At 36.8% G+C, this 22,756-nt stretch overlaps 3 protein-coding genes across 3 annotated transcripts in view; 1 reads left to right on the plus strand and 2 right to left on the minus strand.

Annotated features, from left to right (window-relative positions):
• LOC100152964 (olfactory receptor 1019-like) overlaps positions 1-15,697 on the plus strand; it is a gene marked incomplete at its 3' end in the record, with an annotated part of 41,562 nt that extends 25,865 nt beyond the window's left edge. The window contains 1 exon segment of the mRNA XM_021082134.1: positions 14,792-15,697. Within this exon segment, the coding sequence (XP_020937793.1) occupies positions 14,792-15,697 (906 nt within the window).
• On the minus strand, positions 2,560-3,513 carry LOC100518174 (olfactory receptor 5AP2). The gene has a single exon (XM_003122776.1). The coding sequence runs from the start codon at positions 3,511-3,513 to the stop codon at positions 2,560-2,562; it is 954 nt and encodes a 317-aa protein (XP_003122824.1).
• Positions 15,698-20,711: 5,014 nt separating the features above from the next.
• On the minus strand, positions 20,712-21,650 carry LOC100518356 (olfactory receptor 2G3-like). Its single transcript, XM_003122777.3, has one exon. The coding sequence runs from the start codon at positions 21,648-21,650 to the stop codon at positions 20,712-20,714; it is 939 nt and encodes a 312-aa protein (XP_003122825.3).
• Between the last annotated feature and the right edge of the window lie 1,106 nt (positions 21,651-22,756).

The following is a 22,756-nucleotide window of genomic DNA, read 5'->3' on the forward strand; positions in this document are numbered from 1 at the left end:
TTCTTCATGAAATTAATTAAATATCCAAACTTTATACACACACAAAAACACACATATATACATATATGCACACATATATGCATGTATACATATATATGGTGTATGCATGTGTGGAGTATTGTATAAAATTATCATCTGTTATTAACCCTTGCTTCTAGAAAAATCCATGTTTGTTTAGTTGGCAATATTAAATTAAATGTTTCAGACATATTACATTTAAGAAATTTAGTCTTAATTACTTGAATGTTTTTTGAATCCTCTTGAAAACTTTCTATATTCAAACACTTAAGATAAATTAAATCATCTTACCTTTTGCCTTTAAGAAATATTCACTGGAAGTAGTAGTATTTATTATTTTAGTCTAGTTTTATTTATCGGTTTTTGGAGGAATATGAGTTTTCTTCCTTGCAATGTGAAATTTATAGCTTCAATGAAAATAGAAGTGGCATAAAGAATTCAGCTATGACACCATTAAGACATGGTTAATTAATTCAACAAATAGTAGAAAATGCTGCTTCTGAATCTGAGGCAGAGGTTCAGCCTATTATAGTTGTGACAGTGCTCTTGAGAGGTAATCATCTCTACAAAACACTAAAAAATACAAAGCTTGATATAAGCTAGTCCAAAATTAAAACATCCACTTATTTTTCACTGAGATAATTGAACTGCATTTTCCCTAGTGAGCCATTCATACCCTGGAGGATAACTTAGAAATTAGAGAAAGGCAAAATCTCTTTGATAGTCTTCAGAATCCATTGCACATCAAATTGAAAAAAGTGGAACAGGACTTATTAGGTCCTTCCTTCAATTTCAGAATTCCACTTAAAATGTAATCCTCACTTATTTCTATTAGAATATGAATCTCACTGCATTAATTCATTCATTCAACAAATAAGGAGTGAATTTGTTTTATGTGGTGGAAGTATCCGTGGTACTGGTAGAGTAATCAAAATCAATCTTGTTTATTCACACTGCCAGTGTGGAAAGTTACAAGTAGGAGGGATATCATAACCTCAGAGATCCTCTCTGAGGGGAGAGAGGTCTGAGACTTGCGTCAGGTTCCCCAGCTTTGGGGATCTGCACCAGGAACATGAGCCTCCATAACATCTGGCTTTGGAAACCAGAGTGCTATGGGAAACAGATACTACACTCTGGAAGGGCTTGCACATAATATCACCATCTTTTACAGAGGTAAAAGAATGAAAGCTCCTGAGTTGTATGAGGAGACTCCTTGATTCATTTTAGGACTTGTGCTAAAGGGATTGGTATCTGGTGAAACTTTCTCTAGGAATGAAAGCCCTGATGGGCACCTTTTGTTTTTCTCTTCTTCCACCTACCTGGCCCAGTACTGGCAGACATCATCTCTGTCACTGTCCATCAATCTAGCTGATACACACCTTGCCCCAGCATTACCCAGAGGACCAGCTCACCCAAACCTTTTACCATGGATGGCACCTCCAAACCAGCACCTGGCCCACCTCATCCAGAGGTTGGCTTTGTCCAGCACCAACATACCTCTTTTATACCAAGCTAATATCACAGGATATAGGGGTTTTTTTTTTAGTTATTTTAAGTCACATAGCCGGTTGCTGATTAAGCTTTTATTCTGACCTTTAGGCATTTAACAATCATTAACATTTGAGGAAGCTTGGCATGAGCTATCTATGCATAGCATCTAGAGAATCACCATTGTGATTCTGCAGACAGTGTGCCTAGGTTTGCACCTCAGTTCTCCTTGCTAATGCATATCCTGCTAAAGACCCCTCATAAACCCCTTGGGGCCATGAGGCTCCTCTTTCTTTTATTCTTAAGTGGACGTATCATGCTGTGCAAACTGCGGGCCTAGACCAACTGATTAAGTCCTCATTCAGCTGACCCTATGAATAACTTTTACCTTTAGGTCTTTGTTCTTAAGCTTAAGTCATTTACCTGCACTGCAACTGTTTTCCAAGCAGGAAGATGGGGTAAAGTAAAGCAGGACAAGATGGAATTTTCAGAAAAGAGGCTAAGAAAATATTGTAGAAACATGTCTCGTGACAGAGTCTGTTTGCCCAGATCTAATCAAACACTAACATATATATAAATATAGACATAGATATATAGATATAGATATATATACATACACACATATATATACATATATACACACATACACACATTTATTATATATATGTATTTATAATAAAACAGAGTGTAAAAAAACAAAAATATTGAAATAGAGTCTTAGACTCAGGACTGCCAATTCCAAGTAGTTTGATACTTTACCAGGCACTTCTTCCCCAACTGTGTTTATTGATCCTCTAGCCCATGGATACACATTTAAGACACCAGAAGATTAAGAAGTACAACTTATTTTATTTTTTAATAATTGTAAACCATTACTGTTTATTTAATAAGGAATTACTGAATAATTACTTCTTGAAATGAACTCCCCACATCAGTATACCTCATTTTAAACAATCTACTTTAACATAGAAAAACAGCATAAGCACGTAGACAATACAGTTAACATGAAAACATTTTCTTCTTCCATAACAAGATGATGGATAACATGGATTTTTACAATATCTGTTTATGTAAAACCTTCTTTAGGGCCTCTTTCACATCCTTATTTTTCACACTGTAGATGAGAGGATTTAGCATAGGGATCACTACTGTATAAAAAACAGAGACAATCTTGTCCTGTTCCATTGAATAGCTGGATGTAGGACGCAAGTACATGAAGAGAATTGTCCCAAAGAGTATGGTGACAGCCATGAGGTGAGAGGCACAGGTGGAGAAGGCTTTGTGTCTGCCCTCTAGGGAGGGAATCCTCAAGATGGCAATGAGGATGCACAGGTAGGAAATGAGGACAATCATAACACAGGTTATAACAATAAAACTGGAGAAAGCCATGATCACAATGCTGTTGATGTGGGTGTCAGAGCAAGAGAGTTTGAGCAGGGGGGGAGTATCACAGTAGAAATGATTAATCTTATTGGAACCACAAAAAGACAATCTGAAAGTCATTCCTGTGTGTATGGCTGCATTCCCAAAGCCTGCTAGGAATGAGGTAGCTACTAGCAAGAAGCAAATTCTCCCAGACATGAGAACAGGATAGAGCAGGGGATTCCAAATGGCTGCATAGCGGTCATATGCCATCATGGCTAACAGGAAGCATTCAGTCCCCAAGAAGGAGCCAAAGAAATAGAACTGGGCAGCACACCCTTTAAAAGAAATGGCCTTGCTCTCAGCGACAAGGTTCACCAGCATCTTAGGAGTGACAGAAGAGGAGTAAGAGGCATCAACAAAGGAAAGGCTGCTGAGAAAGAAATACATGGGGGTGTGAAGACAGGGATCAATCTTAATTAACAAAACCATCCCCAAGTTACCCACCATGGTGGTCATATAGATTATTAGAAACAATCCAAAGAGGACAACTTGTAGATCTGAATTGTCTGAGAGTCCTAAGAGAATAAATTCTGTCACCTCTGTTTGATTCTTGCCTTGGACATCTTTGGTATATCTGATCATTCGAGCTACAATAAGAAAGAAGATAGAGCATCCATTTGGTCAGATGAATACATGACAGAGCTATTAACATATTTTTGCTGACATGTACACATTCAAATTCTAACAGAAGTGTGCAACGTGAAAACCTTATTAAAATGTGTATTAGACTTGATGTCAAGTAAAAATACATGAAAGACTGTTGAGCTCTATGTGTGCTGCCCACTAGCAAATGATTTTCAGAAGAGTGACTTAATAGCTCTTAACTAAGATCACTTCTAGCATGAACTATTTATTGGGTAATTACAGAAACCTATCCTGAAGAAGTATTTTGTCATTATTTATGATAAATAAATAATGAAAAATAAATAAATGCATACCCTTTTAGACACAACTTCTAGAGAAAAATGTCCAAATGAATTCAGGCCCCTGACTGTTCCTCTACAGTATTAACGGCATGAGTGAAAAATATTGAAAGTCAATAAAACTAATCAGCAATGCCAAACAATAAAAAAGAGTTTGGTTTCATGGGGGTGGGGGGAATTTTAAAAATTGTTGGCCAAGCCAAGAGATAGGATACCCCTTACAGCTAGCATGGTTCCAACCCTATTCACATTTTCCAACATCAGCATTTACAGAAAAAAAATCAGTTAAATATTGAGCATTTTGAATAATTCCCTCCAATATTTAGAGAATCACACTGTGAGAATGAGTAGACATCCCAGTCAAAAGCAGTAAGAACAAGCCATAGCAGTGAAAGCTCCTAACTCTTGGATTCACAGGATCATGACAGAACAAAGAGATATCACCATCAGCAAGAGGAATATTCTAGCTACCATATTCAATCTGGGGAATAATTTAACACCAGATCATCTAAATGGAAATAAAATCCACTCCCTGCAACATGTAATGAAGTGAAATCTAGGACAAAAGAAAAGAAGACAGAAGAAAAGATAGAAAGAAAGGAAGAAAGGAAGGAAGAGAGGGAGGAAGGAAGGAAGGAAGGAAGGAAGGGATTTAGTTCCTGTCGTGGCACAGTGGAAACAATTCTGACTAGGAACCATGAGGTTGTGGGTTCATTCCTTGGCCTCGCTCAGTGGGTTGAAGATCCGGCATTGCTGTGAGCTATGGTGTAGGTCACAGATGCAGCTTCGATCTGGTGTTGCTGTGGCATAGGCTGGCAGCTGTAGCTCCAATTGGACCCCTAGCCTGGGAACTTCCACATGCCACAGGTGTGGCCCTAAAAAGACAAAACAAAATCATGAAAGGAAAGAAAAAGAAAGAAAGGAAGGAAGGAAGAAAGAAGGAAAGAAAGAAGGAAAGAAAGAAAGAAATGAGGGAGGGAGGGAAGGAAGGAGTGGAGGAGAGGAAAGAAGGCAAAAAGAAAATTCAGAATAGATGTCCAACCTAGATCTTCCAAGTTAAAGTTTAGGCAACAACCCCAGTGGAGATCTTCTCCACTTCCACTCCAATTCTCTACTTCATCCATGACTTCAGATTATTAAACAGTAGTGAAAATGGTTCTAATCCAGCTGGCAACTTATAGCTCAAAGTGTTGAATTCTTTATCATTCACAGCAGGAAGTTATTTGATGCTATCTAAAATCGAAACACAGATCAAAGCAACCCAACACCTATGCTAATATTGGAGTTAAAGGAGTTATTAAGCACAGTTGGGAAGAAGGGTGGGCAGCAACTGTTCCATTATCACAGACACTGCTGCACACAAGTATACAAAAGTGCCTATTCATGCTCTGCTTCACCTAGTTTCCAGTGGGACAGGGCCTCAAAATCCTAACCAGCAATAAAACCTGGCATTTTTATACAGTATTAAAATACCCTCAAAGTGTCATTATACCCATTTATCTTATCTAGGCTTGCCACAAATCAGTGAAGAAAATAAGCAAGTACAAGTTCAAGAGCATTAATAAGATTATCTTTTGATTATATTAATAAGATTATCTAAACAGGTCAGTGAAATGTAGGGCTTTCCGAGATAATCCATGGTGAATCCAAGCCAGAACCTAGGTCTCTGGAGGCCACATTATTACTTCCCCAACACTGCATTGCCTCTCTTCTGATTTCACTGGACAGATGTATATCCCTGGTCCTCTTCCTTGGACTAAACTTTCTCTTTAAACTTCAAAGATAAGCATCTCTGGAAGGAATTAAAAGGAGGAATGGATTTTTCCTCTCATCTTCAACCAGAAACTTTCCCTGAGAGTCCTTTCCTATCAGAAATAATAAAAGGAATAAAATGCCTGAGACATTTTTGTATGTGTGCTAGACATGCAAAGGCAATGATGAATAAAAACAACAAGGTCCCAAGATGTATTGAGCGCTCCCTATGCTTTGCAAGCACTGTGTTAAGATTTTTGCTGCAGGATTTTATTTAAATTGTATGAGATAAACAGTATTATAACTATTTTTTGCACATGGGAAATGGAAGGAGCAGAAGGTCGGTGACTTGTCCAGAATCCCAGAGATAGCCTATGGAGGTCTAATTTATTTCCAGTTAATGAAACTTTCAGTTCTCATTCTGAAATTTCACAGTCAACACCCTAGTCCAGAGATTTTCCATCTTGGTTGTCAATTTCTAAGAGTTTGTGGAAATAATAGTGAGATTTCCTGAGACTACTGGTATTTAAAAAGACCTTAAAATCATATTATTTAGTGCCCTTTATATTTCTCCTAATGGCTAACAGATCATGTATTGATAAAAATGGACAGAGTATTTATTTAACATACTTTCTTAGCCATTCAGTGCCCTTGGAACTTTGGGTGTAAAGGTGATTGGAAAAATTAACAGGATTGTGAATTTTTCTTCAGGTTAGTAACTTACATGGACAGAACCTTCAATATATTCTCTTACCATTCTTAACTGCTTGACTTCTATTTGATTCCTTTGCTTGTTCTTGTCCAGTGCCTAAATTCACCAAAAAGAGAAAATCAGGAAAAATAAAAACTAAAATATTCTTAGAGAAGATTTCCACTATAATTCTCCCAGGTTAAGCAGTAGGCTCAGGTGGAAGAGACTTAAAACACCATTTGTTACAGAGATAAGAAAACTGCAACACTTTATACCTTCCCTGTAATAAGAGTGTTTATCTTGAATTCAGCAGAGACTGAATCCTTCTTTATTTTCCTTAAAGGTAAGTACCTCAATCTGTTAAAATGTAAAATACATTTCAAAATATAGAGTATGTTGCTGCAGTGCAGCTGCAATATTTTTTTCCAGCTATTTCGAATCGTGGAATCCCTAGTCCAGAGGCTAGAAGAAGCATCTCATCTTATTTTAAACAGGATATTTTATTTGTTCTTTGGTCTCTGGGGACTACATCCCTCATGTCACTTCATTTTATTCCACTGGTTTTATTTCTCTATGGAACTAAAGAAATTACATGTCCCTTTCATATTTCTCTCCTTTACCCTCAAGACAGCTGGGCTCAATTCCCAGCAGAGAAAGAATTTTCAGTCCCATATTCCTAACCACTATTAAACATCTTTTTCTTGTCCCTTCCTGACAGTCAGTGGTGGTCCCCTTGGGAATATTTAAAGTCTCCAAAAAAGAGCACTTTAGTTCCACTTCTGGCCTTGCCTTGTGTAAGTACTTTGGGCACATATAAGTTATCCTGCCTGAATCATGGTGGGGGACTAATTGCAGGAGGTGCAAGGATGTAGCCAGAACAAGGATTGTCTTAGATTTCAGTCCTGGCTCTGTATCTCACCAATTGTGTGACTTCAGATAATGCATAAAATCCAATTGGGCCTTGGCTTGTTCATTTCTATGTGAGAATATAGATATATACCCCATGGGATGACTCTGCAGATAATTAAATGAATGTGAACTGTTGCATCCAATGATCGTAGATAGATGTTTTCCCCACTCTGACTCCTAACAGTCCCGAGTAAGAAATTATTATCAGCCTATGTAGCCTAGAGAGAGATGTACAAGATTTCCCATTGCCTGAATATATCTTCCATATAAGAGATGCAGAGTCTGAAACAAAGACCAATATCTTATGATCATTTACATTGTCTATCTTTAAGAAGACACACTAATAAGTTCATCTCTCAATCAATGTAATCACTGAAATTTTCACTAAATACTAAGGGATATAAACATTTAAAAGATGTGTTGCTTTACCTCTAGCAATTCAGACAATATTTGCATTATTTTGTTAAATATTAAACCTTTGCTTTTTTATGTTAGTACATTGGAGGGAAAATAGAGTAGGCTCCAATCAACACACAGTTTGAAACATAATTTGCAAACATTGAGGATGTATTTATCAACTGTAAGGAAACAAGCACTCCTTTACATTGCCTGGGAAAAATTGGAATATTTAGCAAAATTTCATATTAAATTCCCCTATGACTCAACAATCCCACTCCTCAGAACCCACTTAGGTGATGTGCTTGTAAAAGTAGGAAAAAAATGTGCACTAAGCTATTTATTGTCAGATTTCTTTCTTCCAATAACAAAAGACCAAAATGAACTCAAATGTATATCAAAAGGATACTTGATAAATAAACAATGGTATATCCATGAAAGGGAGTATTATTCAGCTGGATAAAAGAGAGAATAATATTTATTTTGAATTGAAATCTGACTTGAAAACAAATATTATTAATAATAGAATATGTAAATGTTATTAGAAATTAACTTTTCATTATAAAATGAGATTTAAAAATAAAATTAAAGAAGCTAGATTTAAAGACAATATCCAACTATATTCTGTCTAAAAGCTCTTTAAGGACACACATAGGCTGAAAGTTAAAAAACCTGAAAAGCTATTACATCAGAAATTGGCACATTTTAAATCCAGTATACTTTAATTTTAAAAAGGTAAAAATATATATATATTACAAATATTGTATTATTTTATTTTATTTTTGAATCTTTTTTTCTTCTAGAATGAAAATTCTTCTCAGATCAAACAGCATTTCCAAATTAGGAGGCTTTTCCTACACTCTTGGCAAGAATGTCAATTAGTACAACCACTGTAGAAAACAAGATGGAGTTTCCTTAGAAAATTAAATACAGAACTACCATGTGATCCAGCAATCCCACTCCTTGGCATATATCTGGACAAAACTCTCATTCAAAAATATGGATGCAACCCTATGTTCACTGTGGCACTATTCACAATAGCCAAGACGTGGAAACTACCTAAATGTCCATTGACGGGTGAATGGATTAAGAAGATTCGGTATATACACACAATGGAATACTACTCAGCCATAAAATGAACAAAATAATGCCACTTGCAGCAACATGAATGGAACTAGAGATTCTCATACTGTGGGGGTAAGCTAGAAAGAGAAATACAAATACCATATGCTATCACATATGGGGGGAATCTAATATATGGCACAGATGAACCTATCTAAGAACAGGAATAGATGCACAGACATGAAGAGAAGATTTGTGGTTACCACGGGAGGGAGCTGGGTGGACTGGGAATTTTGGCTTGGTAGATGCAAATACCACACTTAGAATGGATAAGAAATGAGGTCCTACTCTATAGCAAGGAAACTCTATCCAGTCACTTGTGATAGAACATAATGGAAGATAATATGAGAAAAAGAGTGTGTGCACATGTGTGTCTATAAAACTGGGTCACTTTGCTGTATAGCAGAAATTGACAGAACATAGTAAATCAACTGTAATACATTTTTTAAAAATGCAGGCCGTGTAGGCAGTGAGACCCTTATAATTGCTCATTTGCCTTTTACTTTATATAATGGAAAAGCTGAAAAAATTTTTATGCTATCTCTTAAAATTAAAAAAAAATTAAAGCATGTAATTTTTACCAACTTAATCATTTTTCCTTCTTTTTTTGGCCACCCCACAGCTTCTAGGGTTCCCTGGCCAGGTTTCAGATCTGAACCACAGCTGTGACCTACACTGCAGTTATAGCAATGCCAGATCTTTTAACCTAGTGTGCTGGGCTGGAGGTCAAATCTGTGTCCTGATGCTACAGAGGTGTGCTTAATCCCATCATGCCACAGTAGGATCTCCTTAATCATGTTTTTCATCCTGTTTTCCTTACAAATATTTATCATGGGATAAGAAACAATAATGAGAGTTCCCATCATGGTGCAGTGGAAATGAATCCAACTAGTAACCATGAGATTTCAGGTTCAATCCTTGGGCTCCTTCAGTGGGTTAAGGATCCAGCGTTGCTGTGAACTGTGGTGTAGGTCATACATGCAGCTCAGATCTGGTGTTGCTGTGGCTCTGGCGTAGGCCAGCAGCTACAGTTCCGATTAGACCCCTAGCCTGGGAACCTCCATGTGTTGCAGATGAGGCCCTAAAAAGCACACACACACACAAAGAAAGAAACAACAATGTTTGGTAAGCTACCCTAGATCTCTTCCTGGAGTAGGAATCTTTGACCTATGAATGGCGACCTTGTCAGACTTAAATAGGTGAGTGTTTTCATTCTGAAACTACTAATTGTGCTTCCTGGAAAAGTCAAACAGTCTTCACTCACGCACTTTACTTATATATCAAAAGTCATTCACTTCATCCTAAGTTGGGGCAATAATATTATCAACAGAAAATCCAATGGATCATATACAGAAAGTGCCCTGAAGAGTCTCTGGTGAATAAATATTTTTAAGCAAAAATTATTAATTTCCTAGAGCCTCACTTGTTCCTTTTCCTATCCACCAAACTAGGCTTTCAAAAAAGATGAATCTCATTGATTTTTTTCGTTAATTTTCAGATACATACATTTTGTTTAGATTTGTTTTTTTTTTTTTGTTTTTTGTTACTTTGAGTTTAGTCACAATGCTAGATTCTCTCAGATTAAAATACAGTGTAAATATGGTCACTCCATATAACACTGAAAGTAGCATCTGGTTTGAAAGGGCTTCAGGTATTAGCAAACGGACCTTTCTAAATTGCCATCAAAATCATACCAGGAAGACAGCAATGGGATTGTAAAAAAAAAAAAAAAAGTGCATGCACAGCACTCATTATTGACTCAACCATCAGAACTAGAAGAGCAGAAAAGAATTCCCCTGTGTTCCCTTCTTTTATCATTAAAGCTGAAGAAATAGAGAGTAAAATCCCTTAGGGGATGATGGTTCATCAAATTGTTAGGCCTCCTGTGAGTGCAGAAGTAATGTCATCACATTTTCTCTGAGGATAATTTGTGATTCTGCAACTTAAATATTTCCAGCAAACAGAAGCAAAGGTGGACTGAGCAGGAGACTCAGAGACAACCACTAGAGTGACTGACCATCTGTGGATTCTCCTCAGAGTATTTGTCCAGTATAACCCAGTAAGAGAAGAGGAAACATTCAACTTGGCCCCAGAAAGTGAAAGACAGATGAGAATTTGGGACAGAAAGAGAAAGAGATGTGGCCTATTGGGAGTGGAGCGTTATACAACCCAGTGTGCCTTTGGGCATGGATTTCCTTGGCCCCAGGTTCATCCCATCTTAAAATTTCAAAAAGAGAAATAGACCATTTGTTAGGTTTTAAGGTGTCTCACTCTAAGTCAGATTTTAAAAAATGCTAGAATTGAGTTTGCATTCTCTGCCCCATTCATTTCACAGATAAGGAAGCTGCATATCACACAGCAATTCATCAAGTTCAAATAATTAATTAGTTGGAGAAAGGGGACCACATCCAGGATTCCGTGGCCTTACCCCAGTATTCTTTACATATAAATATGCAAAAACAGGTGATAACATAGAAATCTAAAATATGTTTGACTTTAATTTGCTTCTGGAAGACAGTATTTTGATGGTATTTTTTAAATATTGGAGTTTATTGTTAATTATGGAATGTTCTTATTTACTCACTATTCTGCCATTTCAAGAGTCCAATCATTTGTACTTTAGTTACAAGAGACTAAAAAGAAAAACATAGGTTTTCTTTTTCTTTTGTTTTAATCAGCCCTAATTTTATAGCCTCATCTCTACCTGTTTAATTGTTCAATAGAAATGCTGTACCATTAAAATCACACCTTCCCTAAATGTTAAGGCAGTCCATAATACATCACTTTTATGGAATAAGCATTAAATCTTTCTGTTTTTTCTGGGAATTTTGAATGTACGCTCATCTATTGAGTTAAATCATCTTCACTTACACACAACTGCCAAATGCATAAATAAATTATCACATAACAGTCACTGAACTAAACATCAGAGAGAGAAAGAATATATATGTATGTATATTCTATTCTTGCACAAAGTTTTTAATTTAAAAAAATGAAAAACCAAGACTCTGAGAAGATAAGTTGAATGATAGCCATCAATAGCAGAAAGTGGCAAAACCTGCATTTGTCCGATCTTTATAATTGAGAACAAGCAAGGTGCTTTATGATCAGTGAGACCCCTTCTCATATGCTTCTTTATTTAACTGGACCACTGAATCTATAATGGAGGAAAGAATGATTTTCTAATCACATTTTCCAATTGAGGGAAATGAGTTGGCCAGCACGTACCTGGACACAGATAAGTCCTAACTCTCATGCTGTGTTCTTACCAGACATCGCACACCCCTCTAAATGCTACAGTTGAATATCATATTTGCATTTCATGCCTGATGTCTGTTTCTTCATCTACAAAATTGTGAGGTTGGAATAATTGAGTCCTCCTGGGGTCAACAACAGGATTATTTTTTCTCTTGCTAAACCGGGAGAGTAACCTGAAAAAGAGAAGGGCTAGAGTAGATCGTTTATGCTATTTCATGGTGGGTTATTTTTATATTCCTGTGTAAAGCAGTGGGCTTGGAGGCGGGATGAACACAGCAGTATAGTTGAAATTTGCAGCTCCTGATTCAGTCAATGATTCTACAACAAACTCACTGAGACAGCTTTATTGATGTATAATAAGTATAATAATATAATAAGTATAATAATAGCTTTATTGATGTATAAGTGATATACAATAAACTGTATATATGTAAAGTAAAAATTTAATGTTTATATATATATATCACTAAAGCATCATCACATCAACATAGCAAACAAATACATCACCCCCCAAGAGTTTCTCATGCCCCCGCTAGTCCCTCCTTCCTTCTCCTTTTCACACACACCTCTCCCCAGTCATTATCTCATCACTAGATTCACTATTACTTGGCATGTAGTTTCTAAATTTTTATAAGTAAAATCATATAAGATGTACTCTTTTTATCTGGTTGTTTTCTCTCTGCTTAATTACTTTGAGTTTCATACATCACGTTTCAAATATCAACAGTGGGTTATTTTTAATTGTTGGGTAGGTTTCCATTTTTTGGACATATTAAAATGTATTTATCCTGCCACACATGGATGGGCATTTAGATTGCTCCCAGGTTTTTTTGGAACAGCTGGACCGTACTGTAGATATTTGTATGTTTAATTGTATGCTGCCAAGGTATTTTCCAAAATGGTTGTACACTTCCCACCAACAGTGATGAAATTCCCAGTTCCTCCCTTCCTTGTCATTACTCAATATGGCCCATATTTTTCACTTTAACCATTCTAATAGATGTGTAGTAATATCACCTTGTGGTTTTAATTTGTATGACCCTAATGCAAATAATTAGAGCATTTTCATACATTTATTTGTCAGTCATATACCTCTTTGTGAAGTGTCTATTCAAACATTTGCCTATTTCTTTTGGGTTGTTTGTTTTCTTATTATTAAATTTTAAAGGGTTTTTCTTCCTGCATTGTGGGTACACATTCTTATGAGAATTATATTTTTTCAAATAATTTCTCCAAGGTTTATTTTTTCATTGTTTCTTAATTGACCTAATGTATGAAACAATGAAAACATTCCCGGCGTATTATGGATGAGTTCAATAGGAGTAAACATACTTACTTTCAAATTATAAACTTGAAAGTAAAAGTTATTTTACATTTATATACTTTTTTACATATATAAGTTATTGATTGTTTGTTTATAGGACACCTTCTTTGCTGCAGTTGCCTGTGTCTATACATAAACTAGAAGATGGAACACTACTTTCAACCACCCTATGATTTTAGATAATATATTATGAACGTCCACAGCCCCATGAATGATGCATTCTTTCTGCTTTCTGATATCCGATTTTTTCTTAAGCAGTAAACCAATTACAATAGATAAAGTCTGACTTCTCCTTTCAGGTTTTGGTAGAGGATGCTACTTATTTCTAAATTATATCATGTTTTGGTTTGGTTTACTATGGTTTTGCACACTTCCTCCTGAAAATTCTTCAGTGGATCAAATATCTATCCAACCAAAGAGACAAAAGATGACCAAATACATGCTTCTGTGTGTCCACAGAGCTGGGTAACACTTTCTCTGTTTCTCTGAGAGAAAGATCCTTGAATCAAGCTGTGCGACAATCTGTTGGCTACGTGAGTGATGGAATTGCCTAAAGACACAGCTATGTCTTCATCCTGATTATAACCCATACCAAACTTCTCAGTGCTTCTAAAGATCAGGGAAATCAAAGGGTTAATTCTGAGTCAGTGCATAATAGGCAAGACAGGAGAAAGAAAAGCTGGCACAAAAATAAGGATATGTAACCTCCATCAAATTGCATATACACATAAGACAATAAAGTGAAGAGGACTCTAGAGTCAGACTGACCCAGATCTGCTACTTACTGGCTGTTGATTGTCTGTTCTTTTCAGATATAAGATGGAGATAATGTTGGTACCTGTTTCATAGAGCTATGTGAGGATGAAATTATGTAGTGTGTGGAAGTGCTAACAATGCTGGCGTATAGTTAACATTCAGTAAGTAACTCTTGGCTTTTTAAAATGTATTCTTATCCACTACTCATTGTAATAATGCTCACCCTCTTCTCCAAGTATTTCACTTTGTGTGTGTGTGTGTGTGTGTGTGTCTGTGTGTGTCTGTGTGTGTGAGAAAGAGAGAGAGGTTACACATCAAGATATGTTACACATCTGTTAAACGTTCATTTTTCTTTTTGTGCCTATCTGCAATGAGGGTTAATGTTTAGTCATTATCTGCTTTGTTTTAGAAAGAATAAGGCACACTCAAAAGTGCTCTTCTTCAGTAATTAATTAGGCAGATAATTGCACAGATCAGGTCAAACATTTGGTACCATGTGACAAATGATTTCAGAGCACCAAGGTCTTTGGTGAAGCAGAATTTGCCATTCCTAAAACACCAACATCTTGTCCTATTTCTACTGGGTTCCTGGTGAAGACATGTGACCACTGTCTTCTGCAAAGTCATTCGAGTTACTCTATTGGTCAGTCATTGACTCTAATTACTGGGAGGATTTTTAAGAATCACCCCAAACAATTATCCAAATCCAAGCACACATAAATGGAAAAGATGGATAAATAAAACCACTCGATGGTGACTGAGTTTATCTTTACGAGCATCACTCAAGACCCTCAGCTCCAGATCATCTTTTTCGTGATCTTCCTCTTAGTCTACCCGGTCAATGAAGTGGGAAATGTGGGTATGATTATCCTGATGATAACAGCCACTCAGCTGCATACACCCATGTATTTTTTCCTCTCCTTTGTTGACCTGGGTTACTTCTCAGCTATTGCCCCCAGGATGCTGGCTGACTTCCTAACAAAATGCAAAGTTATCTCCTTCTCCAGCTGTGCCACCCAGTTTGCTTTTGTTGTAGGTTTGGTGGATGCTGAGTGCTACATCCTGGTTGCCATGGCCTATGACCGCTTTGTGGCCATCTGTCGACCCCTCCACTACAGCACTCTCATGTCCAAGTGAGTCTGCTTGGCTCTCATGCTGGGTTTCTACCTGGCTGGTCTGGTGAGTTTAGTAGCCCACACTTCCCTCACCTTCAGTTTGAGTTACTATGGTTCCAATATCATCAACCACTTCTGCAAAATCCCACCACTCTCAGCCCTCTCTTGCTCAGACACCCACATCAGTGAGATTTTGCTCTTCTGTCTGTATGGCTTCACTGAATTCAGTACCATCCTCATCATTTTTATCTCTTATGCCTTCATCCTCATTGCAAATATCAAGATGTGCTCAGCTGAAGGCCACCTAAAGGCTTTCTCCGCCTGTGGGTCTCACCTCACTGGCTTCACACTTTTTAATGGCACAGTCATGTTTATGTACCTGAGGCCAACATCCAGCTACTCCCTGCATCATGACAAGTGGGCCTCCATGTTCTACACTATTATCATCCCGATGTTGAATCCTTTGATCTACAGTTTACGGAACAAGGATGTGAAAGCTGCTTTCAGAAAATTAATTGGAAAAATATACTTGAGATAATTTCTATGATCCTAAATTTGTTGAGGTTAGCCTTGTGTCACAATATGTGGTTGATTCTTGAGAATGTTCCATGTGCAGTTGAGAAGAATGTGTATTCTGCTTTTTTTGGATGTAGTGTCCTGAAGATATCAATTTAGTCTAACTTTTCTATTGTTTCCTTCAAGATCTCTGTTGCTTTATTGGTTTTCTGCCTAGAGGATCTGTCCATTGGTGTGAGTGGGGTATTAAAGTCTCCTACTATGATTGTATTCCCATCAATTTCTCCATTTATGTCTGTTAGTATTTGTTGTATGTATCTGGGATCTCCTGTATTTGGGGTATGTACGTTGACGATAGTCACATCCTCTCCTTGGATGGATCCCTTAATCATTAAAGAGTGTCCTTCTTTGTCTTTCTTTATGTATTTTGTTTTAAAGTCAATTTTGTCTGATATGAGTATTGCAACCTCAATGATAACAAAAATTGAAAATATTTTATTATCACAGGTAAACGATAGGGGCAGAAGGTTAGTGGCAGAAGATAGAGAATAAAAAAACTTTCCAATAAACACTACTGGAATTACCAACTACTTGCTGACTCAATCTTAAGTTCTTTCTTTTTAAATTGAAGTATGGTTGATGTACCATATTATGTAAGTTTCAAGTGTACAACATAGTGATTGAAAAGTTTTAAATGTTATATGCCATTTATAATTATTATAAAATATTAGCTATATTTCCTTTGCTGTACAACATATCCATGTAACATTTATTTTATACATAATAATTTTTGCTTTATTTACTAGTTTTTTTTTAGAGTCCACATATAAGTGATATCATACAGTATTTGCTTTTCTGTCTGACTTATTTCATTAAGCATAATATCCTCCAAGTCAATCCTAAATACTGAAGAGTTTTCAGTAAACTTTAACTCTATCATCTGAAGCAAATATAAGTTAATATTTTTGAAGTTCATCTTAATCAATATGCACTCTTTTTTTAATTCAAAATTGGTTCACATATTGATTAGAAATGGAGATAGGACTTGAGAGGGGAAATAAATAGCCAATTACTCTGAGCATATTTTTTCAGGGTCATGAGGAATGTTAGATCCAAATATTGACAATTTCTTAGCTGTGAAAGTAAGTTAGAAAGAGTCTAGTTAAAAACATGGGGAACAGAGCTGGTATGAAGGATGACTTAACTCATCCAGGATCCACCTACTCATATATTCAGCAAAAACTTATAAATGCTAGACATGTGTCAGGTAAGAGAGGATATAAACATAAGACAGGTATGTGCCAACAACAAGGATTTTGTTGTGCTTCCTGTTACTTTGTGATCTCTGTGAAACTGCTGCCGCCAATGAAATCAAGAGCTATGCAAAACTCAAAAATAAGAGCTGGAGCTCTAACTAGCATATGAGTATTGAAAATACCCTTTATTCTGTTCTCAGTTTTCACTTATGGCGAGTCATTGGTTTCACCTAGTAACCACTGAACCCCTTTGGTCTCTTTTGCCTAATGTTCAGAATTGGTAGTCATCTCAGTTGGATCAACTTCACATATCAACATACTTTTAGTCTTCAAGAATGCCCTAGGATATAGTGTTGATCAATCCCTAAGGCTAATTTTAACAAGACTGTAATATCTACAGGATTTCTTGTCCTGGTCCCATCCCTAATTTTCCCTATGTTTTTTTCTCTACCTCTCTTCTAATGTCAGTTAAAACCTAGCCTTTTCTCTGGGAGGCAATAGTCCACGCTTTCTGCCATCATCCAAGGACACTATCAAAGAATAGTTTTATTAATCCTGATGTATCAACGAGTGACAATAGAGGGGGATATAACTCTTTTTGCAAGTTCCCAAGGGTACAAATCCTGATTTAAAAACCGGAGTGCTAGGTAAAAGCATCAGGCAAAGGCAACAGACTGCGATCTGGGGAAAGCTAAGTTGTCCTCAGATATACTGAAATTACATCACACCATCTGTTTTAAATATTTGCAGTTAATTATGTTTTTCTCTCAGCCCTTCCTCCAAGGCAATATAGCCAAAAGATAGGGTTTCCCTAAAGTGGTAGGGCATCCCCACTCCTCATGAAAAGACACCAAAGAGGACTTCCAGGTTTTCTGATTGATGCCATTAATAAGAGTTGAAATTGACTTGGTTTAAAATTACCCAGTCACATCATGAATTTCAGAAATATCTCTAGCTTCACATTGTGGAGAGATTATAGGGGTTAATAGACATATGTAGAGTTGGTATCAACAGTTCAAAGATTAGCTTTCATGTTTTTTTTGTTTGTTTTGTTTTCTTATCTTTTTTAGGGCCACACTTGCAATATATAGAGGTTCCCATGCTAGGGGTCAAATAAGAGCTCAGAGCCAGAGCAACTCCAGATCTGAGTCGCATCTGTGAACTACACCACAGCTCACAGCAATGCCAGATCCTTAACCCACTGAGCAAGGCCAGGGATCAAACCTGTGTCCTCATGGATGCTAGTCAGATTCGTTTCCCCTGAGCCACCATGGGAACTCCCAGTCTTGTTTTGTTTTGTTTTAAGCCAATGTGTAATTCTATATGCTGTGGGAAAAATAAGAAAAATGGGCTTTCCTTTCTCAATAGCAACAAACTAAGTATTATATGTTATAATCGAAAAAGTGGTTGCTTTAGAATCAAAATCTTTGAAAATCCCACTTAGATATCTTGAATCAGTGACCTTGTTGCAATTATTTACACCTCATCTATCCCATTAGTTTGTTCAAATAAGTGATAAATAAATGTCTGATGTTTGAAAAGTCTGAATTCTCTTTTATACACCAAAAAACTTTGTCCAGTAATGAAATTATAACAAAGGTAGACATTTCAATCACATTCTCTATCATAGGCTGCAAAAATCTTGTGAACTGGTATCTCCTTTAACCAGCTGGAAATCCCTGTACTAGGAGCTATGAAAGGCAAAAATTGATGCAGAGTGATTAAGATGGAAGATGCCACAGTGAGACAAAGTTGAAATTGCATTTCACTTTCTCCACTCTCAAGCTATTTGACCTCAGGTAATATTATTTTAAACAATCAATGCTTAATTATACATATATATATATATATATATATATATGATACATGATATATATACTTACATATATATATCTAGACTTCACCGAGTTGATATTTGATATGCATAAGGAGATAAAATAATGAAAATAATCCATATTATAAGAAAAATAATAATAAATGCTGAAAGAAAATTGCAGACAAAGTGCTGTGGGAACTCAGGCTTGAAAGAGAGCATTTGCTCTTGGGAGACAAGGGAAGTGTTACAGAGGAGGAGTATGTGGGTTGTTTCTGAAAAAGGCCCAGAAATTAAAGAGGGAAGCAAATGAGATAGAGAATACTAGAAGGGGGAAACACAGTGAACAAAATAGCAAAGAGGCTAGAAAACGTGGGAATTTTCCATGTAATATTTTAGCTGGGTGTCCAGTGGAACGCTTTGCTGGTTAAACTGACTTGTGGTTCAAATTCTGGCACCAATTTAAGGACATAAGAATTTAATACTTGGGGAGTTGGAAAGTTTATCACTCATGGATTCTAGAGAAGATTCCTCTTTGCTCCCTGAAGTCCTATCACATATCCATCCACAGAGTGACCTTTGAAGAAACTAGTGTAGCAACACAGCCTTTAGGTTGGTAAAGTCAAGTAGACTCTGGCTACTTCAGACGGATTTCATGGCATAAAATGGTGTGCTTCTCTTAGTGGGACTTGGATAAACCTCTTACATTTAGAGCAAACTGTCTCTGTCCTTGTCCACAAAGATCCCCCGCATAGAAAGCATGTCTCAATCTGACTCCTACCTCTATTTCCTAGCCTTGAATGCAGCCTCTTCAGAGAAGGTCATCCCACATATTAATGTCTGTCACCATTCCTTGACGATTAGTTCCTTTATTCCATTTATCCCAATTTGTTAGTAGAGGTGTGCATATTATATGTATACTATAAATATTATGTATATATGAGGAAATGAAGTATTTCTATTTTATTTAACATTATGGTATATTGTCATTGATGAATATGTAGTGAATGAATGAATTCATCCATTAATTAACATTTGACCAAATCTTCTGATCATTGCTATCCTCCGGTCCATGAAATCAGCCTAAGACCATCAGGAATAAGTCTATCATCAGATAAAATCAGATTTATTCATCCACTGCAAAGGGGAATACCACATACCAGGATTTGACACAAAGGGGGATTGAAGTAAAATTTAAATGAAGCAATATTTTGATAGATTCATTGCAAAGCAGAGCTGTGTATAAAAGGTAAAAATCATGTATAGACCACAAAGTAGAGGCAGGGTCTTGCCTTCTTGGAAATGACAAAATTAAGGTAGATGGGAAAGGTTTCACCAAAAACTCTTAACTGAAGTTCTATGCTAGAGTTGAAAATTAAGAATGCTTCTGTATAGCTGCTTAATATCTTCCAGGCATGACTAAGATGTTATTAATATAATAACTAAGATGTATTAATATAATTTGAAGCAAGTAATTTCAAAGAGTCTCTGATTGTAGAGAACCAATATTTCTCTGGGAGTAAGAAAATAGTAGTCACTCGATAAAGGGCATTGTTTTGACACATGAACGCTCTCGTTCATTCTTAGGGGAAACATGTCTCTTGTTGATTTGCAGCTGGAATTATGTGTCTTTTATGAATAGCCAGTCAGATGTTGACTAAGCTATTTACTCTATCACCTCATATGCAAAAGTCAATGATCAGAGTTCCCTCTGTGGCACAATGGTTTAAGAATTCAACTGCAGTGGCTCAGGTCACTGTGGTTGCTGCACTCAGTTTCAACCCCCAACCTGGTGCAGTGGGTTAAAGCATCTGGCGTTTCTGCAACTGCAACATAGGTCACATCTGGACTGAGATTCCATCCCTTGTCTAGGAACTTCCATATGCTATAGGTGCGACCATTAAAACAAATCAATTATCTTATATTATTAACAGTTAACCTCAGAGCTCTCATGCCCTCTGTTTTGCAAAAGCTCTCCTTAGGCCTCCTTTTACATCTTGGTTCCTTAGGCTATAGATCAAGGGGTTGAGCATGGGTGGGATCACAGTGTAGAACACCACGATGATCTTGCCCCCAGCCCTGGAGGACTTTGACTGGGGTCTCATGTACATGAAGATGGCAGTTCCATAGAATAAGGCCACCCCCGTCTGATGGGAGGCACAGGTGGACAGGGCCTTTTGCCTCCCAGAGGCTGACTGCATCCTAAGAACTGACAGAAGGATTTGGGTGTAGGAAACAATAATGAGGAGAAAAGGAATGAAGACAATGATGATACTGAAGATAAAAACAACCATCTCCGTAAATGAGGTGTCAGTGCAAGCCAATCTCAGGATGGAAGGAACCTCACAAAAGAAGTGATTGAGGACATTGGGTCCACAGTATGGCAAACTCAAAGTGAAGATGTTGATGACCACGGAACTCAAGAAGCTACTGAACCAAGAAATGGTTGCCAACTGGACACAGGTGATTTGGTTCATAATGACTATATAATGAAGAAGTTGACAGATGGCTACATATCTGTCATAAGCCATGACACCAAGGAGAACACATTCAATCATCCCAAAGGAGAGGGAGAAGAACATCTGAGCAGCACAGCTGAAAAATGGGATGGTCTTCTTTTTTTTTCCCACCATGTTTGACAGCATTTTTGGGACATTGGTCGATGTGTAGCAGATATCCAGGAAGGATAAATTAGTGAGGAAAAAGTACATGGGCGTGTGGAGACGAGGTTCTATCTGGATGACAGTGATAATTATAACATTTCCTGCCACTGTTAATAAATAGAAAAACAAGAACATCACAAAAAGAATGAGCTGCATCTTTGGCTGAGATGAGAGCCCCAGGAACACAAATTCAGTCACAGTGAAGTTTGTTTTTATCATATTCATTTCTTAGGCGACCTCCTTCTCATGGAGCTACTTACTCACCTGAAGGAAAACATCGATATAGGGCAATATCACTGTGCCTTATATGTCACAGTGTTGGAAATTCAAGATGTAAATTGTATAACAAGGAGATTATATCCTGAACCTCTGAGTTGTGTTACAAGCAGAACGTTTTTCTTCTGCTTTTGAAGGTAATATTCAAAAAAAATATTCAGATTCAAATACTGATTAAGTTAAACAGATATTCTTAAGGGATATGGTTAAGCCTTTTATCTAAGGTATTTTATCTCTTTTGGCTGCTCATAATCTTTCTAAACATATTCATTATTCAAAGCTTTGCTCATGCTCAGCTCTTAAAAAGATCTAATTATGTCTTTGCTCTACACCTAAAAATGGCATGATGTAGCAAGCAGATAAATGGCCATAAAGGGCACTCTTTCATATGATACATGCTAACCTATAATTCAAGGGGAGAGTGGCAGCCTGTGCTTCTTCTGTTTCACCCTGATGCAACTTTCTAGTGTTTAGATACCCTGATACGCTAAAAAACAAAAACTGTACACATCATTTCCAAACCCAGCCATGGGTCACACCAGTTGCTAAATCTCCCAGCTTTACCACTTCTTGCAGTGAGGTCTTAGATGGTTTTATTATATATAAAATGAGAAAAATGATAGAGCTAAATTTTGAGGATTATATTAAATAATATTTATAAGGAATTTAAGACAATGTTTACATGTAGGAAATAATCCACAAATAACATAATTAATAGCCCTAATAACATACAATGTTCCTACTTTTATCTAGAATTCACTTCTCTAGTACAAATAATATTATTGAAAAGGATCTAGACAAATTAAAGTTACTGGGGCTATTCACTGAGAGCTCCTTATCCCTCATCTTGTGCCCACTTACTCTTAGTTTGTGCACGGATAATAGGTTTGGTTAACTGACTTGTAGCAGATTAAAAGCAGGGAGTTAGAAAGATATAGGATAATAAAAAGTCCTAGATGTAAGCACAGTTGTAAGAGCAAGAAGCAGCTGCTAGTCATTCATTTGTTCATTCTTTCCCCCCCTTTTTTTTCTTTCTTTCTTCCTTCTGCAAATTG

Source organism: Sus scrofa, unplaced genomic scaffold (genome assembly GCF_000003025.6).
Source record: "Sus scrofa isolate TJ Tabasco breed Duroc unplaced genomic scaffold, Sscrofa11.1 Contig53, whole genome shotgun sequence".
Taxonomy (NCBI): Eukaryota; Metazoa; Chordata; class Mammalia; order Artiodactyla; family Suidae; genus Sus; species Sus scrofa.